This window comes from Clarias gariepinus, chromosome 8 (assembly GCF_024256425.1).
Source record: "Clarias gariepinus isolate MV-2021 ecotype Netherlands chromosome 8, CGAR_prim_01v2, whole genome shotgun sequence".
NCBI classification, from domain to species: Eukaryota; Metazoa; Chordata; class Actinopteri; order Siluriformes; family Clariidae; genus Clarias; species Clarias gariepinus.
In genome coordinates, this window is record NC_071107.1 from 4703512 (window position 1) to 4727500 (window position 23989).

General features: G+C 35.9%; 1 protein-coding gene across 4 annotated transcripts in view; it reads right to left on the reverse strand.

The window, feature by feature from the left end:
* Positions 1-5936: 5936 nt before the first annotated feature.
* The window catches only part of LOC128528577 (scrapie-responsive protein 1-like), a 32580-nt gene continuing 14527 nt past the window's right edge, over positions 5937-23989 (reverse strand). For 3 of the 4 annotated variants that reach the window (XM_053501493.1, XM_053501491.1, XM_053501490.1), the window contains exons 2-3: positions 8676-8914; positions 5937-7353 (exon numbers count right to left, since the gene is read on the reverse strand). In XM_053501493.1, the coding sequence (XP_053357468.1) occupies positions 7287-7353; positions 8676-8905 (297 nt within the window). In that variant the 5' untranslated portion in view covers positions 8906-8914 and the 3' untranslated portion in view covers positions 5937-7286. Of the gene's footprint in view, positions 7354-8675; positions 8915-9909; positions 9997-23989 lie in introns of those variants that run through there. The other variant, XM_053501492.1, reaches the window with a different exon arrangement.

The following is a 23989-nucleotide window of genomic DNA, read 5'->3' on the forward strand; positions in this document are numbered from 1 at the left end:
CGATTGGCTGGAAAACGTTCAAAAATAAAGTGCGTTCATCTTATTGGTTGTTGCGTGCATCCACACGTACCTCACGTCCCCCCTCCCCAGAGAATAAACGGTTAACACCCAGACTGTGTCCTGAAACAATCTCCGATTGAACACGTAGTGCATTGTGTAGTAAGAAAGATGCGCCATATGTAGTGCACTTATACAGAAAACAGCGTGAGATTTGAGATACGAACCACAGATGACGATTGAATCGTCATGGATTGCTATTGGTTGAGAGATGGATTTTAAAATGCCTGGCGGTTGTGTTAAATTTTGTGTTTCCGGAGTAATGATTATGTTAAACGTTCAAAGAAAGAAAAGTTTTATGAAGTTCGCAAAGTTTTTTCAGTGTTTGGTGAAAATGTGATATTAAATGGCTCAACATTAACATGGCGTCTGGTTTATTACACAGTTGTTTTTGTTTTTAATCTGACGCCATGTTATGCGCATGGTTCACTAATGGCGCGAAAAAAAAAAAAGCCACAAAGAAACCGATGATGGCAGGATGGATAACCTGAGTAAACAAGTTCCTACTGTTTACATTTAAACTGCCAAATATATTTAAATGTATCACTTAATTAAATACATAAATCATTACAGTGCATGATGTAATTGGGTTGATTAACAATATGGTCAAAAGTTTGGACACATTCTGACTCGAAGATCTTTCCAGATTTCTTTTTTTTCTACACTGTTAAACAAATCTGAAGGCATCCGAAATATGCAACAATCAAACAGTTGATGCACTATACGGACAAAAGTATTTGCACAAACCTGTCTATTCTTGTTTTAATCAGGCACCTTATAGTCCTTAGTGAAGGACAATCTTAATGCTTCAGCATACGCAGACATCTTGAACAATGCTATAGTTTATAACTTTATGGCAACATAACATGGGGAAGACTCTTTTCTATTCCAACATGACTGTGCCCAACTGCTAAGGCAAGGACTTAAAAGACATGATTTGATGAATTCCGTGTGGAAGAACATGACTGGCCTGAACAGAGCCCTGACCTCAACCCCATCAAGCTCCTTGGGGATGAACTAGAATAAAGAGATTGCGAGCCAGGCCTTCTCATTTAACATCAGTGCTTCCTAACCTCATAAATGAATGGGTATGAATTCTTACAGACATTTTAAAATCTTGTGGAAAGCCTTCCAAAAAGAGTGGAAGCTGTTATAGCTGCAAAAGTGGAACCAACTACATATTGAAGTATATCCATTTGGATAAAATATCATTGCAGGTTTGGCCAAATACTTTTGTCCATATAGTGTATTGAGATATGCGCTCTATGCTCTGTTAAGTCATCATAACGGCTCTAATCTAAGGTGATGTTTATTAATCGGTGATTTCTGAGGGTGGTAACTCTAAATGAACTTCTCTGCAGCAGAGGTAAGTTCTGTTCTTGCTTTCCTGGGAAGGTCTTCATGAGAGCCAGTTTCATTGCATTGCTTGATGGGTTCCTGCAATTTGTGAGGTATGGATTGGAATAGCTGACCTGTTGTTGTTATTTAATTACATAATTCCACATGTGTAACATATTTCATAGTTTTGAGTAAACACAGTATTCTTACACAATTTAGTATTGAACACAATATTGGGCCACCTTCACACTGCTCCAACGCTTCGGCGGATATATTATTACCTCACTGTGTGACATTAAAGGTGATGATGACGACAATGTCTACTATTACATTCGATCTCACTGCCAATTGTTACACAGTGAGGGCCGTCCGCTATGCCGGGGACCCAAACACCAGCCAATGGTGGCAGGCCAAGCAAAAATTCTGCTTTATAATTATGGTGTAACAGCTTTGTCCTCATGCAGATCCTGACACCAGTTTGTTGATGACGCTACCTACTTTTATGGTCAGTGAAGAACACCTGTGACACGTTCACAGTATGACACAGAAGTTTATAATTTACTCATAACTTGCTATACTATAAAGACATTGTAAATAGTATTGCACTACCCATAATTGCTGCTCATAAACTCACTAATGTACATAATCTTTAAACACTCTGGATTGAACTATTCATAACTGTTGCACATATTGTATATTGTATATAAAACCTTCCTCATTCCACTCTCCATAAACATTTGCACACATCAAACCTGGAAAAATAACAATCGTCTACAATTATCTTCATTCCATCTACCCATAATCATTGCACTCAGTGTATATAACTGCTCCTTTGTGCACTGTTTACATATGCAAATTATTTATCATAGTATATACCTACTGTCAATCACTGCACCCACCTATAATCATTTGCACTCATTGTATCATTCCATCACTGTTTACTGTTTACACATGCAAATTACATATGAAAATAATTTTTGCACTGAGACAATTGCACTTCTGGGTAGACTCTAAAGTTGAATCTAATCTAAAAGGCAGATGATACAAACATTGCCCGCGATCCCTAATATCACCTGCCAAACAAACAAACAGAATTCCGGTTTTTATATATGTAGAGAAATTGTCTAATTTAACATTTGCTTGTAGTGAATACAGCAAGTAGTGCAAAGTAACACTTTTAAGCAAGTATTGACTAAGTAAGAAGGACTAAACCATCATGAGCATGACATTAAAATGAAAATGAACAAAAAATTAAACGGGATGTTTACAGCAAAGTTTAGATCGTCAGGTAAGGAAATTTTTTATTTATCTCAATAAAGTGGGTTAGCGAACATCTTGAAGATAATAAGGACAGATAACAACCAATGAATACAATCGATAGTAATAACTTTAAAAAAATCTTTAAAAAAGTGTTACTTTGGGATGTTTACAGACCGTTTGTGATTATATTAAGACTTTATTTAGAATACTGCTTTAAATTTTAAGGAGGATGAAAAAATTCTCGTCAGAATTAAAAAAATAAATAAATGAATCATTTGTACATGACGGTTCACATATGGAATTTGTTCCTCCTTCAGTTACTCAGTAGGTCCTACTGCAACAAAGTCCTAATTGTTTCGCAATAATGAGGTATCCATACATCCATCTATCCATCCAACTAACTTTTCTTAATGTGCCAGAATAGCTGCAAATTTAATCACATAACTATATATATTTGACCCTTTTCAAATCCAGCATACTTTCTGGTATGTTAATTGCCACCATCTTAACTTTAAAGTATGAAAAATGTCATCCATATTTGCATAAATAACTACTTGGCTGAGGGACAGTATTTTCCAAACTACATGCAGTACTGCTGAAAGTCAAAGATTTTATTAGGATACTACTTTAAAAAGTTGAAGTTTACACAAGAAACAAAAGTGTCATGCTTTCAGGTGCTTTAATGAGCATATTGTAGAGCTTCACATCTGGATTTTGTTCCTGTTTGTTTCTCACTGACTTCCTTTGCAGCAAGCTCCAGACTGTTGGGTAAGTGCACGTTTTTGCTGAAATTTGACCCATTTCTAGTGGAAGTTCGTACAGATGATTGCAAACCCTTAACACTTGTGGTGTAGAAAACAACTCAAGACCTTCAATAGTGTTTTTCACTTTCAGTACAGAAAGCAATGCCATCTGCAATTATGTTCATGCATTTTGTGTTTACCCAGATACAAACGTGTAGTACGTCATTTAAATGTGCACTGTATGAGTTTGTCTATTCATCAGAGCCACTGTGCTTTTGCTTTCTGAACTTTCCACTCAAAGTATGTTCAAGTTGACATTGCTTTTGAGTTTTTGAAGTCTGCATTAAACTTTCATTCAACAGACCAGCCAGTCAAAAGGTGAATAACAACTTTGAGAACAGTTTGCTGTGCTTTATATTGCTGTAACAAAAAATAAATAAAATAAAAATTACAGACAGCTTGAAAGTGCTTCAAATTTAGAACCACTGCTATATGTGGTCATGGATTAAAATCTATAATTTTGCTACATCCTGCACTCTACCATTTGTGTTTCCTGTTTCCTTAATATTAGACTAAATTATAAAGAAAGAACTCATAAAGAGAAATCATAAGGAGAACTCCAATGCAAGTCTAGTCATCTAGACTTATCAGTATAAAGTAAAAGTAAAATATGCAGGTCAAAATTCTATTTACAAAAGTAATGGAAATTGTATTTCTCTGTCCTGGTCCTTCATAATTAGCAAATATATATGACTAAATGATTCACTGACAAAAAAAAAAAAAAAAAGTCAGACAAAGTTTTAGTGGGCCCTGTTTGAAGCAAAGAAAGCAAGTAATGACATTGCTGAAATTATTGAGATTCTTGGTGAAGTTGCATCATAGTTTAACGGAAACCTCACTTATGTTTAATAGTGACATAACTGCATTTCAACAAACACAATGTAAAGTGAGCTCACAGAGTTGGAAGAGGTCAGATTGAAAAAGATCACGTGGTCTGACGAGTCCAGAGTGAAGTGCATGTAGCAATGCACCCATCATGCATAGTTCCCACTGTACAAGCTTCTTTTATGATCTGGTGTTGCTTCAGTTGCTCAGGTCTAGACTCAGCAATGAATGTGTGAAGTCAGTTGATGACCTGAATGTACTGAATGACCAGGGTATCACATCCATCTTCCCTGATGGCACAGCTATGTTACAGGACTCAGGAGTGTAAAAAAAAATGGTTCTGGGAGCTCTGCTATGTGGTCGAACAACTTATTGTTTGTTTGTTGATTTGTTTCTGGCCGGGCAGTGTATGTATTAATGTTCAAGATAAACGTAGCCTAAATGTAACCGAAACACCATCCCCTGCAGTTCTTTACATTCAGTTGCACGACTTGGAGCCTTAAATCACAAAGAAGCGTTTTCTCACATGCTAAAGCAGCCCGGCAGCAATTAACATAATACTGTACTGCCTCAGCACTGTGGTTTAAAAGTGCTGTTTAAAAGAGACACATCTCAATTTCCCCCCTCCAGCAGTCAGAGGGAAAGATGCTAACATTGATGATAATAGCCAACCAACAAGTTTGAACAATAGGAAGGCCACAGGGGATTTGAGGACTTTGAAATTGCCACATTACTGTTCAATGACACACAGATGAGAGTTTTTCAGGGACACAAAAGGTGTGAATGAAACAGGTAAATTGGCCCCTTTCACTATCTAGTCTACTTATTTCTTGAACAAGAGAGTAAATGAAGAAGTAGCTAGAACTATGGTTTCTTCCTTTCATTCAGTTTTTTTGGTAAGTAAAAAAAATGTTGTTTGTATAGGTAGTGTCATCACAGGTTATTTTTATTTAGCAACATCTGCTTGCACATCTGCTGCAAGCACATCAATGTGAAAAAAAAATCATAATCTTTTATCTTTCATATATCTTTCTTTTATCTTTCACATAGTATATAAACTGATACAAGAAAGAGAAAATAGTACTTAACCATTCCTTTGATAAAATATTAAAGGTCAGGAATGATAAGTCAGTAATATAATAGCAGTTTTGTGCTGCTGTGTTGCTGCACATGAGGTTCAGAAATCTCCTTTCAGAATGCATAATGCATACATCTAAAGCACATTGAATGCGAAACCCAGCAAAATAAACAGACTTCTAACTCCTGTTTATGATTTTCTTTCCCCCACACCCTTAAATTGTCTAACAAATTAAAATCAGCAATGTCTGTCATCATATTGTGAGTCTTCACAACATGAACTGAGTGTTGTGTCTGCTTTATATACACAAAGAGCATTTTTATCCTTTAAAGAAAGCTTCAGTTTAGAAGGTTTACTAAACCTGTGCCGAGTTTCTGAGCATCTTCTTCCCATTTCTGTGTGGGTTTTGTGTGTGTTTGTGTGTTTGTGTGTACATGCAACTTCCGGCTCTTGTTTCCAGATCCGTTTCTGACCTTGAAAAAGTTTTGAAAGTGAATAAATATACCTTTAAATATCAACATGCACAATCTTATAAAACAATAATCATTTTTTTTATTTTAATAAATGCAGTACAATAAGCACAGCCAAAGTTGAGCCTAATAATGGAAGTTATTCAGTGCTAGTGACCTGGTACTCTGACAGAGTTCAACACAAAGAAAGACTGAATTATGTGAACATTTCAAGAATTCCAAATAAGAATTGCATCATAAAGTAAACATGGCAGGAATTTTTTTAGTACACTGGAATATTACAAAGCATTTGTAGTGTTTAAATAGCAATCATATAATTCTCAAGTCATGTTTGACATGGCATAATGTTCTTATTAGTACAGAAATGATCAAAAGTATTGAGGCAACAATCAATACTTGGTATAAAGTCCTTTATTCTTTAGAACTTGCTGGACCCAGCCATGCATAGAATTAGAAAGATCACTCCATGTGTGCTTGATCGCTTCCTGAAGATCATGTACAGAAATCTGCCACTAGAGATCAGAATTCACTTGAGAATTTGCGAGTTCAGAAAAACTTGGCGTCAGAAAATAAAAGTCCTGCCACACATTTGATTCATTAACTATAAACAATTCTTCAGGCAGATAGGAGAGAACAAATTAATGACATAAAAATTTTGTGCACATGGAGAACTATCATGTATGGCATATGTTGTTTATTTTTGTTGACACTGCTGTACATAAAATGTTCTTTTCGCAACCTTGTAATAATTTGCAATCATCAGATCTGCACTTTACATTGTTTCAGGTTACACCAAAACCATAACTGGACATGCTTTGCGTTCAATAAACGTTAGTAACATTTATACATTTAAAGACTTTGTTTTTATAAATTTTATCAGAAATCCTTCAGAACTCCGAATCCCTGTAATTAGACCCACAACAGCCTGAGGCATAGTTCCCCATAGTTATAGCACTGTCTGATTTTCGCTCCGTTACACCATTTAAATTGATTGTAGAAATTACTTTTATGGTAATTTTGAGGTGAATTGAGATTTGAAGTTGAGAAATGCATGACAGGATAATCTTAGGCATCAGTTTAAAGCTCATGCTTTCTCATTTATCACACCTGGATCTAATAAATGAAACTACATACAGTATAAACATATCTCACCTAATGTAAACAATAGGCTAATTAGAACATCGGTACAGAATGTGTGGAGGCACGGAGTACAGATGGATCATATGTGTTAGATTAGGGTTAGTATCCGAACAACAGACCTCCAGGATGGGACACACCGCCATAAACGAGGACAGATTGTGCACAAACAGCGACCAAACAGATTTACGTTTAACTAGATACATGTAAATGGACATTGCATGCTGTATAACAAAATTAGCACAGAATGTTTTTCCGCTGCTTCGACGTTTGGTCTTGAAAAGATTTTTTAATCTGCATCGCAAACGTTTGGTCCCCTCAAAGTCCAGTGTCAGACGTTTTGCATGGAATCACAAAGGAGATTTTCGATCCAAAGAAGACGGTCCTGTAACAAAAACAAATGTTTTGAATTTGTGATTGTTTAGTTGAAAAAACAGCCTTATTTGGCGCATACACAGGACATTACAGGATAGAGAAATCCTTTTCTTCACATATCCCAGCTTGTTATGAAGCTGGGGTCGGAGTGCAGGGTCAGAGCCACGATGCAGTGCCCCTGGACTACAGAGAGTTGCTTAAGGGCTCAACAGTGGCAGCTTTGTTGCGCTGATGCTCAGATCAGTAAGAGCATTAACTGGTTGACGCATCACTGCTTCTAGATAGTTCAAGAATTGCTCAAGATTTTAAAAAATGATTAGAAGTTTGAAAAAGGGGAGGTTTTTATTTATGCAGAAGTTACATAATTATTTAGTTTTGTTGATAGACTTGTACAAACCTAGGAATTAATTTCATCACATTATTGCATTGCATTATTACAGCATGACAATAGGCCTAAACTGGGGTTTGCCTGATGCAATTCACAATGTCTTTCACAATATAAGATATGTATCAGGAATGTTCAAATTAAACCTGGTGTTGGTCTGGTGAATGAAGGCATAAAACTGATTGACATTTACAGGAGACTTCAAGCACAGTATGGTGATGAGACTCTTGGGCGCAGTAAAACATTTGAAGTAGTCCGGGTTCGATTCCCGTCTCTATGTGCATGGATTTTGCATGTTCTCCCCGTGCTTGGTGGGTTTCCTCTGGGTACTCCAGTTTTCTCCCACAGTCCGAAGACGTGAGTTCCCAAATTGCCTGTAGCGTGTGAATGAGCGTGTGTGCCCTGCGATGGATTGGCACCCTGTCTAGGGTGTACCCCACATCATGCCCTAAATTTCCTAAGAGGTTCCAGGCCCCACGCAACCCTGTATATGGGATAAAGTGGTAGACGATCAGTGAGTGAGTGAGTGATGCTATCAATGGGGGTCGTAGGTAAACCCTATATTGCAAATACAGCACGAATCAATGATATTGGAGGCATAGATAATCAGCTCTTTGGGATGTGCGTTATGTTTTATTTTGAGGGATCCAACTCCTCCAAATAGCCATTGTAGCTATTCCTCTGGTAAAGTAATCCAAATAGCAGTACTTTATTTATTTGTTTTCTTAAAGATCACTGCAGGTTATTAAGGTCCTTTGCAGAGCACAGCCTGTGTTCCTTCGAATCCAAGAGCCAAAAATTTAGACCTGTGTTTTATTCTCCCCACATGTGGGCAAAACTAGGCTCGTCATGATGGCTACAGTGGTTTCTGTGTTTAACAGCGGTTCCGTGACTTGATCTCCGTCACTCTTAGATCCCACTTAGAGGCAAAACTGCAAAACAGTTACCTGGGGCAGCACAGCAGCTCAAGGAGGTTACAGTAACACACTATGTCACATTCGTTGCCTTCCCAGTAATGATTTTTCAGCGACTCGATGGGCCTCATCCTCTCCGGTCCAACATCAAGGCAGTTTCTATCCTTCACCTTCTTTCTGTAGCAGGACCAGCGGTTCGATGGAATCGCATCCTGCACATGTACGTGTAGCAGGACAAGGACCACGATGATTAATGCTTTCATTTTAGAATTCTGCAAGAGAAGTATATGCTGGATTTATTCCCTTAGTGTGATAGAAGGCTGAGTTTTTAAATCAGGTTCTTAATTCATCATAATTATAGTGAATATCATGAATTTTTCACCATCATCAGGGTCCCAGGACTTACAAAGCAGTTGTTTTATAGTTCCAGACATGTTATATTAAACTCCAACTAGCAAGATGGAAATGCTATAAGATATAATAATATATAAAATAATATAGTTGCAAAGCAACGATGATCGGGCCCAAGCACCTGTGCCATTGCATTTTGCGCATGATAAGACCTCCAGAAAGCCCTGGATACTGGGGAAAAAAAAAACATTACCCTGGATGGTACTCATGCCACTCTGAAGATTATTAGCTACTTTTTGGCTTAAATTTAAGGCATCGCCATGGCTAAACTATTTAAGACGTCCTCAATATCTTGAGATCATATTAGTCCGGTTTGGTGACAATCATCTAAATCCCATAGGAGGAGTACATCAAATTCCATAGTACCAGACCCCTTATATTACACACCCACTGGCAAGATAGAAACATTATGAAATATAACAATATAGAGTATAAGATAAAACATAATATATACATATATATTTTTTTTTAAAAAGTTCTAGAAACCAGACAGATTTGCTGACACAGGCTGTTACACATTACATCGCGAAAGGCAGTACAGCTGCTGAAGTGCATGCAAACACTAGAAAGTCATTAACCCTTTCAAATTTCACTTTCTACTCATAAGAAAGCAATCACACCTTCAGCGTAACTGAATCAGAGTAACGAAACAAATCATTTTTGAGTATCTGTGTGAGTATGAAGCTGATTACTAATTAATGCTAATTACTACAAACACTATTTCTTATTAAATATCAATAAACTACCACATTTAGATGATTGAAAATGATCACACAAACATCCTGATCCCTAAGTACAGTGGCAACTTAACTGTGTGTGCATCCGCGTGTGCGTGTGTGTGTATATGCATGCTCACCCGCATGGAGAGCTGAGATGTGAGCTGTCTCGACAGGGTGAATCTGGAATCCACATTTACACAGTGAGCTCTTTATATCAGTCTTCTTGGTGACTGTGACTCTCTCTCTCTCTCTCTCTACCTCTCTCTCTCTCCCTCTGTCAGCCTCTGGCACCAGTACAACCAAGCACAACCCACATATATCTACAGTGCAACCATTCATTTAACACCCAGCACTGTTGAATTCTCAAATCTGATTGGTCCTGAAGCACTCACTGGCCGATAAGAAAAAGTGTTTCATTACTCATTTGGAGACATTTTCTATGGTTTCCAGCGATAAGCTCGAACTAATGGATTTTCAGGAAAGAGGAGTACTCTTTTAGTTTGTGGGTTCTCTGTGACATGACAAGCTGAGTCCTGATTTTTGAGTCTCAATACTTCAACTGTTTATTGCTAAGACTTTGCTGTGGTGTAAGAGAAGTAAAACACCTCCAGCCTTTGATGTGAGACCAGTCACTCTGCATCATCACACCACTCCATCATTAATTGCTTTTCTATAACAGCATGACATAAAAGTGTTTAATTCGACACATTTTTATTTGAAGTCATATTCATACAGGCTGAGATGATCTTGACTGAACACATTTATTTAGGTTTATGAATTATGAGTCAATGTTTATTTTTAATTTGCATTTATTCAGTTGCTGTATCAGAACCTGCCTCGAAACCCACAGCTGCTATTTTATAAACCTAATTCCTACAGTAAATCTAAATTTAATCCCATAAGACCTCCTATACAAATATGATTATTCTTAAACCTGTTGCCAAAATGGTGCCAATCATCTCTAAGCCTGTGCCAAAAAGTGTGCGTGTATGTGTGTGTGTGTGTGTGTGTATACTACCTACTCTCCTCCAGAGGCCAGCAGAGGCAGCCAGCCACACATTATGCCAGATTTAGCTCCTGAAAACAAACAGGAGGCACAGAGGCTTTAAATTCAGCCCTCGACCTGGACCTCAGCATGTTTTTTAATGAGGCTCCTGTGTGTCTCTCTTTTTATTTATATTTATCTCTTTTTACATGTACTCATTTACCTATTTTACAGAATTTCTATCCAAATACTCATATATTTGAGGCTGTGCCTTGTTCATCCGTACAGCTGTTAAAAAGAAATTAATTCTTTCTTTAACTAGTTTGCTTCATGCAAGTGTCTCACTCATTGTATATACCACTTTATCCTGTATTCAGGGTCGCAGGGGGCCTAGAGCCTATTTCAGGAGTCTTAGGGCACAAGGCGGGGTACATCCTGGACAGGGTGCCAATCCATCGCAGGACACACACACACACACTCACTTATTCACACACTACAGGCAATTTGGGAATGCCAATTAGCCTAATCTGCAGGTCTTTGGACTGTCGGAGAAAACCGGAGTAACCAGAGGAAACCCATGAAGCAGGGGGAGAACATGCAAACTCCATGCTCACAGAAACGAGAATCGAGCATGGCCGGGAATCGAATCCGGACCCTGGAGGTGCAATGCGACAGTGCTATCCACTATACCACCGTGCCGCCATCTTTATACCTTCATTCCCAAAAATTTTCATCACAAGTCCCGGTTTGACTTGAACGTATTGTATTATACACAGCTTGATTTCATTAGAAATAAATATGATTGCTTAGGACCATTTATAGTTGCTTTAATTGTAAGTGTTAACTTTACACTTATCTTGAAATGGATAAAAATTTTAATATTCCCTTCAAAATAGATAGAAAATGTAAGCATTGACTCATTGCTGTGCTGTAAATGGAATAAAACACGGTGTGATGTGTTATTAGCAATAAATCAACTTTCTGTTTAGCGCCGTTTCGTATCATGCTGCATCATAACACCCTGTCATTGCTTATTTTTCCATATGTGAAAAAAACCCCTCATGTTTTCTATTTTATGTTTTACATATTGCACATGTCTTCCCATATTAAAGGTGCATCAGTTTGGCTGCCTGTTTGTCTCATTTTTGGCTTTATTTACCAAACATTAGTAATTTGTTGACATAACAAACTGCACACAAATGAGGCAGTATGAAATAACTCTGATGTAATTGATGATGTAATGAATTTCACTCCCATGTAGACTCCTTTAATAAAACTTAAAATGACAACTTATTACACATTTTGGAATAAATTCGACCCATGTTTGTGATAAAGAAGCAGCCAGTGTGATCAGGCCAATAAAACAGAAAGAATTCCACACTTGCACTATTGTCAGGCGTTGATTTACATGAGCGTAGCCTATTCTGAGCAGCCGGAGTAAATGACTGAAGTGGACTGAATGAATTAGTAGCATTGACATTCAGATCTGTGCGGCTTTAGCAGCATTTAGTCTAACTTGAACGCCTGCCTCGATAAAGCACAAAAACCCACACATTTACACTGACACGTGCACAGAGAGAGAGAAGGCATCAGTGTTGCTTGATAAAATGTGAATTGTGTGACATTATTCACTATTAAGTGTAAAGAATACTGGAAATAAAACAGAGTTGCAGAATAAAGTTCACTTTCTTGTTGATGTTAGCAATGGGATGTACTGTAATGTTGTGGTCTTTTATAAAATCATGATCTCTAGATGTACTTAAGGGAAACGTTCCCCCACATTAAATATCTTTGAACTGAAATATTTGTGGTGGCTTAGTGGTTAGCACCGCCGCCTCACGCCTTCAGGGTCGGAGTTTTAAATATTTCCTCTGGTCTATGTGCGGAGGGTTTGTACGTTGTCCCTGCACTTTGTGGGTTTCCCCAGAATACTCCAACTTCCTCATACAGGTGGTGTAGGCTGATTGACATTTCCAGTTTGCCCATAAAGCTTCATCAGACAGACTATTACTGCCTGGTGCTGTATTTTTGCTATTCCTAAAAGTAATTTCACAGTGATGTCACATCAGGACATGTTTGTTTTGCTTTCCTCTAAAACATGATGGATTTTAAAAGTTACTGTTATTATCTATAGTTTATTAAGTTATGTTCACTGTCACAGCGCTCAATCCAAGCATACGAGTTCTGAAGCTCTGAATGTTCAGATAAGGAAGTGAGGGAGGCCTGAAGCGCCACTGCATCGTTCTCTGTAGTGGAGATAAAGCGAATGCTCCACCTTAATATGGCTTTTTTAATTTAGAACTCATTTTTCTTTTTCTAAATGTAAGGTGTTCAGCAAAACTATCAGTACATGCATGTATTAATGTAGCTTAAGCATTCATGTTTTTTAGGTATAATTATTTAAAAATGCTACTGATGGTAATTTGGTACATGGTACATTTCAGGAACCACAGAATGAAGTTTGGAGATCCACCATCTCCACCAGTGGTTTAAATTTGGAGACTTAACGACAAAACAGATTTTTCATTATTAAGGATTTGTTTTTGTAGGTATAGAAACTGAGAGTGAAACCGAATATGCAAAACATGCAAGTTGCAGCTAGGTCAAACTTCAGCAGCGCCATCTGCTGTTAGTTTTTGTAATTAATTATCTTTTTTATGAGAAAAAAGAAATGTCCTTATGTTAACTTCTAACTAAGCACACTGATTGTGAGCAGATGAAAAATGCAAACATTTTTCAGTATTAGCTGCTTTATCAGTATAACTATATATTGTGCATTTTTAATTTTTTTGTTGTTTTAAGACTTATGTAACACATTGTTTTAAGACTCATGTAAAATTGTAACTGTGCTATTAATAAGAAACACCCATAAAATACATAATCTTGTCTCTGAATGTGAACTTTAAACCAATGGATGAATCTAAATAGTTTTCCTTAACATACAAAAGTGAAAGCAAATCCATCTTTTAATACATAATATATTTCAAAATTAGTATGTAAAGAGATTTAAGCTTAAAAAAAAATACTTGAGTGATGATTTAAAAAAAAGGTATTCCAACTATTATAGCCTATACAGTTGTCATAAATGGTCTAATGTTTTGCCCTAAAATGGCCAATTGTGCCATCTTCATAATTGAGGAAGCACATGGAGAGTGCTTGAGCACCCGCCCCTTTCCTTCAGGATGACTCAAGTGCCCTTTTCTTGTTTTGTTGTTGTTGTTGTTGTTGTTTAATGTGTATGTGCGTATGGAGCCCTGTTTTTGCTCTCAACAATAAAATGTAACTATTAATCTCAATTTTGCTAAATAAAAGGATCTTATCACTATAGTCTATAACAACAAATGAATTGAAATAAATGAGCGTGCTGTTTGTGCTACAGGGCGACAAACATTACCTGTCCTTTTATGAACTGCACAAGTAGTGGTGGTCATTAACTGCTAGCTAACTGGGTAAGGGTGTTACAGGGGTGTCTGTAGCTCTGTCCACCGTTTTAGGGAACATGTTTCGTTTAAAGTAAGTTACAGGACTTTACCCTTCCTTTCTGGAGGGCTTTTATTTTACTAAAAACTATCTAATATGGATATCCACATAATTTTGGATTATTATGTTTATGATATTTAAAAAAACACTGTTTTTTAAGAAAATATATTAAGTAACAGATGATATTAGGTTTATATTTTAAATGAGATAAAATGCTGATTTTACAGAAGTAAAATTATTGTATCTCTACAGTTTAAACATTTAATAAGCACTGCATGTGCATGTTTATGTGTTTTATGTGTATAAATTTTTTTAAATGATTACTAATAATATAACAAATATTCCAGACATGCCTCGTAAGGAGAGGAGGAAGAAACAGCTACAAAAGGAGCTGTGTCAGGCTGCTAAAGGCAGTGGATCCCTCACCAGCTGGATTACAAAGAGCACAGGTAACATTAACACATGTACCAGTTGTTGCATTGTAGAGGTATTCAATGATAAAAACAATGATAAAAACAGTTGCAATGTTTTGGTTCTATAACACTTTCTATCATTACTTTATCATGGACTAGATGCAAAAGTTGTTAAGTGTAGATAATTAAATAACAGATTAATGCGATATTAAATTGCGTGGTTCTCAGATAAACAGCAAGTGACGGGTGATAGTTCAGATGAAGAGATGGAAGGAATAAAGAGGAATAGAGAGCCCTCCAGCACTATCAGCAGAAGAAGCAGCAGTAATCCCTCAACAGCAACACTGTACGCCATCAGGTAAAAGATAGGCTACATTTGCTTTGCATTGTCCCCACCTGATGACAGTCATACAATATGATGCAATTCCATATTAGGTGTTTTGTGCAGGACACTTGAGGTCTTCCATTCCAACCATAACACATCCGAAGTGCTGTTATGCTTAAACTGGTAAAAGATCCAGTGAAGGGAAATTGTAATTCTACAGCATATAAATAAATTCTATACCATTGTGTGCTTCAAGTTTTGTGGTGGATATATTGGTATAACACTTACAATATGTGTTTACATACTTTTGCTCATAAAGTGTACTATCGGGCATGGTAAGTGAAATTTTAAAAGTTTGAATGTATTAGGCCATTTAGTTCGTTCATTATTTAATTCAGTTAGAAGAAGAGCTGTGACGCGTCCGCGCGCGCTAAATAAATTGCGATTTAAATGTAATTTTTTTTTAACAGAAAATAACGGTCAGAATAACGGCAAACGGCTAAAAATAGCTAGTGCTATGAAATGTCATATTTATACTACAAATGCTATATAAAAATAATTAATATTATTGCAGCAAATAAATAGTTTACGTAACATTTCTACATTAAAAACATACTTAAAACTAGAATATAGCCAATAGCTAATTTACTATTCTCGGAACTCATGTAAAATTGTAACTGTGCTATTAATAAGAAACACCCATAAAATACATAATCTTGTCTCGGAATGTAAACTTTAAACCAATGGATGAATCTAAATAGTTTTCTCAACATACAAAAGTGAAAGCAAATCCATCTTTTAATACATAATACATTCCAAAATTAGTCTGTAAAGAGATTTAAGCTTAAAAAAAGACTTGAGTGATGATTAAAAAAAGGTATTCCAACTATTATAGCTTATACCATAGTTGCCATAAATGGTCTAATGTTTTGCCCTAAAATGGCCATGAGTTTGTCCAAAATTATTGGGTTAGCTAGCTAGATTTAGCCGAATAAGCAAATACAAGCAAAAATGTTGATTTATCTGCAAAGAGTTCATTTAATTTCATTTGTTTGCTTGTTTGTTTTTATATTCATATATTTACTATTCTAGACAGAAATGTATATTTCTTAAGTTGTTTGACATATTATTTATATTCTTAACATATTAGCCAACTTAAATTCATTTTATTAATACAATAATTTGTTTATTCATTTTCATTTCATATTGAATGATATGTTTTTTGTCTAAAATAAGCGTTTTTTTTTCAGATTACCCCCCCCCCTCAAAAAACAACAACAACAAAAAGTTACAAATGTATGTAATCGTTTAATCAATTTGAATTTGAATAGCAATGCTACCCTTTTGTTTGTGTGTCTGTTTAATATGATTGGATGAACATAACAAACCATAATTAACCACCAGTCCGGCTGTGAAGGAGGGTTCATGAGCATGGACAGGACTTTTTGAGCTCTTTTGCCTTTTGCCTTTTATATTAATTATACTTCTCTTCGATGAGTCAAAAAAAGGAAAAGATCCTAAATAAAAATTTTATAATAAATAGAATCTGCCAGTGCAAACACAGTGCAAAGACATGCAGATTAGCCTGAATACAGGTGATGTATGTGGTACTCTGCCTTGTGCCCAAAGTCTCCTGGGATATGCTGCAGGCCTAAATGAATTTATTATTATTATTATTATTATTATTATTATTATTATTATATTCAGCAAAGGGAAAAGAAAACATCGTTCAATATAGTATTAAAAAACCAATAGTTCAAAGATCTGTGATTTCACATAGCAGCTCTAAATAAATAAACCTTTTCACAACGGTAATGGCTGAAATCAAGACTTCTGCTTCCCGCTGCTTTTTAATTTATTTATTTTTTATAATTTTTTACTGTTAATAAATGAGAGGTTTAGAGAAATATCCCTTTTCAGGGAGCAGGTGTAATTTTACTGAACACAAGATGGCGCTGTTAGGAAAGGCTCACTAGGTTCATGCATTAAAACTATCAGACAACAGGGACTATAATTATTTTTGCATCATATTCGCATCCTGCTTAAATTTTTTATTGAATTGAATTTGTAGATATAAAGTGCTTACAGATGAAAAAACAGCAAACAGTCTGTTAGACTGACTGTTACAGTACATTCTTCTTGTCATTAGCATTTCAGAGAATTTAGGCCATAAAATATCTACAAGTGGGCATATATAAGTGGCATTAAGATTGTTATTAATATTTATTTACAACAATATAGTGTAAGTGTGTTGTTTTGTGGTGGGGGAAAATTTGGGCTGTAGGCGTGTAGAAACACACCATGAATCACTATACTACATCTGAATGAGTTTGTTTCCACAGCAACAGCTGTCACAAAGTGGCCTCTTGAGTTTCATTCTCTGCTGGTTTGCTGACAGACAAGGCCAAAACACAGCTGCAATATTTGGGTGTGCTTGAGAGCACCATAAGCTCTTCTGGCTGTTATAGGCCTCTCAGTCGAGTCACTCTGTAAAGAGGAGACAGACTAAACTATGGCACATTAGCTTGACTCCCAGGAATGAGGAGTAAAAGTTTGTTTCCATTGTAACTTCTGATTCTTACCTCTTGATTTACGAGGTAGAGCACCATCTGAGATTGAAGGTAGTTACAGGTTCACTTTACGAGAGCTGCAAACTGAAAGTGTCTCCATTCCCACAGGCTGTGCGTTATCAGCATGCAGAAATCAACTGCATAAAAGGAATCCCCTTTAAAGGTAGAGTGGGCCTCCTGTGCTTAAGCTACTGCTGAATTGCATCAGCTCAGAGAAGCTCTCTGATGATAGTGTAATCTCACTGTGTAACTAGAGAACCTGTCACCGGTCTTTCGTCCCTGCCAAGCTCAAGCTTCTGCACAGATGCACAGGGGGTCAGTAGGAGATTTTAATTCTTCCTACAAACATGGATTAACAGTATTTTGTTATATAATAGTATTAGTTACCAGCTCTCTGTGGTAATATACTTAGCACTGACTGTTGAACTTCTTTTAATTCTGTTCTCTGACTTCATGTTGTTTGTCCAGAACAGATGTGTCTGAATATTGTGTGGCCTTAAAGCAAACAGTAGAACAGGTAGGGAGACACTAAGCAATGTATCATTGCAAACATAGCAAGTAAAGAGATCCAGAATAAATAAAATGTTTCTCATAACGAATGTAGAGTATAAAAATTGAAGACCATTAGACGAATATTTAAACAATTTTAAACTTAAAATTTCATTATATCATTAGCAGATAATTCTATTAAAATACACTAGAATTAAGAGTGTGATTCTAAATCTTTATCTTTAATCTTAAATGCTGCATCAGTCGAAAGAATGACAGCACAGGAGCGCTTCGAGCCAACTAGTAAGGACTGATAAATACTCACACGCTTGGAATCTTAAAATGCTTCTTATTAGTTGCTGAGGTGAATAAAGTGTGTGTGTGTTTATGTGTGTAAAATTTAACCCAGACAGGTTTGCAATGACTTAAAACAAAATATTTTTTTTTCTATTTTCAAAACTTTAAAATAATTTTTTTAATTTTATAGCAGCTTAATTGATCCATTTTGTAAGACCCAGAAGCCTCGCATACACAAATCATGTATCTATTATTTGTAAAAAAAAAAAAAAAAAAAAAAAAAGGACTAACTGTAAAACATGACATTGTAGGAAAAAAGTATCAATCAAATGTGAAAAGCAGCATTTTAGCCCATATACACATATCAGGCTTAAACACTTTTAAATCTTGGATGTCTGTCTCTAGTAAACTGCTCTGATTGATTTTTTTAGGGAGAATTATATCATTTAACCATCAACCATGAGGAGCGCTCCCACACAGGACAGCATGTTGCAGCCAGCCCCACTGCACTGTTACAAGGGATCAAGAGAGCCATATTTTTTACTTAATGACATCAGTGAGTCTTGAGTCAGCATGAAGGGGAATCTTCTTTATGTAGTAGTTTATTGCTAATTCCTACTCCAGAAATATAATCAGACGAGTTATTCTGTGTATTACAGAATGGTTTCAAAGACACATTTTGTTCCGTTTTTTTTAAATTCATTTTTTTCTTGTTTGCTTTTGAGCTTAATTTAAATTTTAGTGATTTTTTGTTTTTTCAACTGCAATCTGAAAAGACAGAATTCTTCTGTTTGATACTGGATAGAAGACAAAACTTTCCCATTTTCCTCTTAAGTCTCGTTTGTCATCTGAGCCATTAACATACCCATAAGACTAGTTAGAAGGATTTACACCAGTGCATACTGGCATTTAATGCTCATATCATTAAATTTATCATTTCTTGAAATGCTCCATTAATTTTATTCTATTTATTCATATTTGGGTTTTTAATGGAAACCCAATGATTTCAAAATGTTTTCTTTGAGTTACAGTTTTACACAAAAGTATGTCATTTACAATGAAGACCCTTCAAAAATAATAAAACAAAAATTACCCAAGGATGAAAATAATTGATCTTTTGAACTCAATCCTGTCAACCAACCAGAAAAAAAATCTGGATTTTCCTTTGAATTTATATTATCACAGATTCTCCTGGGTACATTGCAGTGCATTTCTTTTATAAACAATTTGTCTAATACATTGTTCCAAGCTTGTTGGAGAACCTGATACAGTCATTCTGTCTCCAGATGAAAAATTCCAGACAGCATTAATGATCTTTTTAATCAGAAACATGGGTTATTACTTCATACTATGTGTTATGTCACAAAACACAAAGATGTCTCTGTAAGATTATTAATGATGATGATGATAATAATAATTATAATGTGTTTTCTACTAAAGCACTAATGAAAAAGACATGTAAGGGAACATTTTATTTAAAAACAGACAAGATACTTTATAGAACAATTGATCTATTGGTTGTAAATACACAACCTTTCGTAATGATGTGTTTTATAATTACATTTAATAACTATTTGTTTTTTAAGAACATTATCCCTTATTTAACACATAAACTGAGTATTTCACATTCCTTAAATTTTCTTGTCTTGTCTAGAGTTTCTCACGTGTTGTTATTTTCCTCAGTCTTGTAACGGACTTTGGCAGGCCAATGTAAAGTTTACTTTCTAATTTTGTCTTTTGTTGGGGTCGCTTGGCGTGCGGCATGTATTGATGCACCATATTGGCGTGTGTAGTACACCCCATCATCTCGCTTGGCTGGAAAACAATGATTGTGCACATTTTACAACATCTATTCCCTAAATTGTTCCCATTTGTAAAACTCTGATATAGCTGCATTGTTAAGCTGCATTACCGACTCCATGTTGTGTAATGCAATATTTAAATTGGAATGAATGTCCGCTGGCCAGGCCAACCATATCGACCACCCTCGCCAACATCTAAACAAGGTGCGGCGTTTCTCTCTGAACATGATCAAAACCACTCTGTGGAAAGCTATCAAAGCAGAGGGGTGTGGTGGACCTCAATAAGCTGCCTGCAGCCAGCCCACCCACGAGAGGCCCTAACACTGCCAGAGCCTTTTGTGTAACTAATAAACATGAGGTCACGGAATCCGAAATCAATCTGACACCCACTTCCTAAATCAATACATACCTGAAAAACAGAACAGCAATGCAGGCCTCTTTGCAAGAGTGAATTTTAGGGTCTTTACATACGACTGTGCTTAATAATTATTGGTGGGCCTAGGGAATTCCTGACCTAAAAACAATTCATGAATTCACAAATTTTCTTTACAATTTTTTTCTAATCTAAATTATATTTAAATTAAAGTTAGAATTTTGGAAAGTTGATTTTAGATACAAAAGATTAGTCATTCGTAAAGAATATGTCTTTTTTTAATCACATTTTTGTTAAATAATTATGTGAATTATCCAATTGTGAATAGTAATTGAATAATATTGACAACCCCCCTTGGCTCTGCCTCTCTCTCTCTCTCTGTCTCTCTCTTCCTCACACACACACACACATGCACAGTCTTGCACATAAATGCACCCCATCTATCTATCTATCTATCTATCTATAACCATATACTACATATGTGTAAACAATATATATATATATATATATTGGTGAGTGTTTGTGTGTGTGTATGTGTTTGTGGATATACGGACATATGTATATATGTATATATGTATATTCACACATGTTCTAATATTCAGATCAAGAGAGCCATATTTTTTTACTTAATGACATCAGTGAGGCTTGAGTCAGAATGAAGGGGAATCTTCTTTATGTAGTAGTTTATTGCTAATTCCTACTCCAGAAATATAATCAGATGAGTTATTCTGTGTATTACACAATGGTTTCAAATATATATATATATATATATATATATATATATATATATATATATATATATATATATATATATATATATATATATATATTTATGTATAGTCTGTACATGTGTGAAGAACTATAGAACACATGTTCTAATATTCTTCATCTATCCAATGGTTAATATTAGAGATTATCTAATGATTAAATCCAACCTCACAGTGTGTTAAAGCAGTAGAGCGGAAGACCACTGGTCTGAATCAAGCCGCACTATCAATACGCCATCACATGCTTGTGGAGTTATAGATGGAAATTAGATTCTCTGGCTGTTATTAAATCAAACTACTTTAAATAGTCTCAATGTTGAGCCTGAAGATTATCCAAATGGGTTTTGTTTGGGGGGAGCAAGTCTCCAATTCTCTATCACATAACATGTTCTTAAGCCTTCAGTCTGGCAGGACTGAAACAAGATAAGTGCACGCAACACCTGATGCTGGTGCATGGCAATAAACTCAAACACTCACATGCCTGTGTGGTGTCTACTCAAGCATTTTATTGCTTACCCTCTTCACTGAATGTTTTGGTTGTTGGCTCAGAGAGAAAATTGAAACTTCCCGTACAAGAGGGTTGTCCTATCCTTGTGCACTGGAAGTGTGTGTTTTAAATTGGTATCATTGCTGTCCTATTAGCCATCTCAATATGTAACTTGAAACCTAAATTTTGGGTTTTAAGTATTAAAGGCTATTATTTATGTCTGATTATTCAATCAGAACTTTTGGTGTATATTTGTGTTTTTTTTTTTTTTTATAATTCTACACAAAAACCATTATCTACCTATTGGCCAATTGATTGATATGTTTTTAAATAAACAGGCAGGACGAAGCTATTAATCATCAGGACAGTCATGTCTTTCTGTGAATACCTGATGTGTTTGATTTGGAAATGTACAGGTCTCCAGCCATGACAGGGCATGCAGATTGGAAACATATTCACCACGGTTGATGGTGGAGAGGGGGAAGGTGTATGAGTAGAGAAATAGTTTATGTACTACCCACTGAAAGCTGACAGACAAAAAGAAAAAAAGAGTGTGATGGTAACCTGGAGAGGGAGAGTAGATAGCTGTCATCGCTGTGGTTTTACACAGTCAACCACAGACTGTTTCAGAAAATCTTCATTACCGCCAGTGATGGATTTGCTTAGGAATTTTGATCAGAGGGAATCCTAAATGGCATGGGGACCAAAGATTGCCACGGTCTCATCGCTTTCCTTGCTTTTCAATAATGAAACTCATGGTTACGTATGACCTCTTTTGGTCATTTTTACTAATGATGAAACCTTGTGAGCAAGACTTAAGCCATTTCACTGAAGTCATCCTGTTTGCTCTTCTCTTCAAAAGGTCACATCCTGAGCTTTTATTAGACGTGTCTCCAATACCTCATTGTATCTGTGACAAGCATTCGCTGGATGTTTTGCATTATACTGCATGCCATATGAGGATATTTCTGTACCGCCCACTGCCACAAATGCAAGAGATGAGGGGCGGGCGGGATAAACAGATGTTTTTTCCCCTCATATGTTTAATGCAGGCCAAAAGAAAGACCAAGATTAGAGATTAGAGTCCAGGGACAAGAATTGCAGGCATGGCTATTCAAGAATGCTCCACTTGTAGCTCTCATCTCTCTTTGTGTAAATATTTCATGAATGGCTATACAGCTCTGATAGACACCATGACATGCATAGTTTGATATGCTCATCTAAGTTGCATTATCAAGAACTTAAGCAGAAGAGATATGTGGTTACTACAAGGTCATTGCTTCCCTGCAGTGGGTCATGAAGGCAGAACACTGAGTCCATGTGAAGCCTGGATTGTGCATACTATAGCCATAGTGAGCTTTTGCAAAGGTGCTGTTTGAAAAATTCTTTATAAGCATTTGAATGTAACACATAAATCAAAATACATACACAATACATCACTGGGTTTCTTGATCCTTATTATATTCAACTGATTTTTCAGCATTTTACCACCTTAGTAGCACTTTTGTTTTTTAATTATGGTCAGCTTCTCAGATTTGCTGATCTTATAAAACCTGGCATTAATGCAGTAACAGACTACTGGTCATTTTTTTATGGCTGGAAAACTCCACTTCATCCTCTTTATTTATGGAGGGAATTGAACTTCAGGTTGTTACATATGGGGAAACAGGGTAGAGGCCAGTCATAAGACACCTACTTTATTGCCCCTGAATACAGTATACTGCAATAGGCTGAATATACTGCAGTGATATCCTGGAGAGCATCTGCTGCCCTTTTGGCAATAATGGAGGTGTCATGTGACTGGCGGCTACCTCGCCATTCCCAGGAAACACAAACAGAGGGTAAGACTCGGATAAAAATCCCAAATCCCATTGTGACTTTTTGCACCAGCAGAATCTATCAGGCCTCCTTAATGATGGCAATTCAATGCAAAAGTAGTAGTAGTTTATGTTTATAAATACTGTTATAAACACTTCCATATAATTATTGAAAAGAATATTGGTGGTAAATATTCAAGACCAAATAATGGTATATAGTGGTTTCCTTTTAATGTAAGGTTTTTGATTGAGGTTAAATAAATGAAGTCAGAAGAAATTAAATACACACGGGAGTCTGTTTATATATATATATATATATATATATATATATATATATATATATATATATATATATATATATATATATATATATTATTGGAAGATAGATAGATAGATAGATAGATAGATAGAT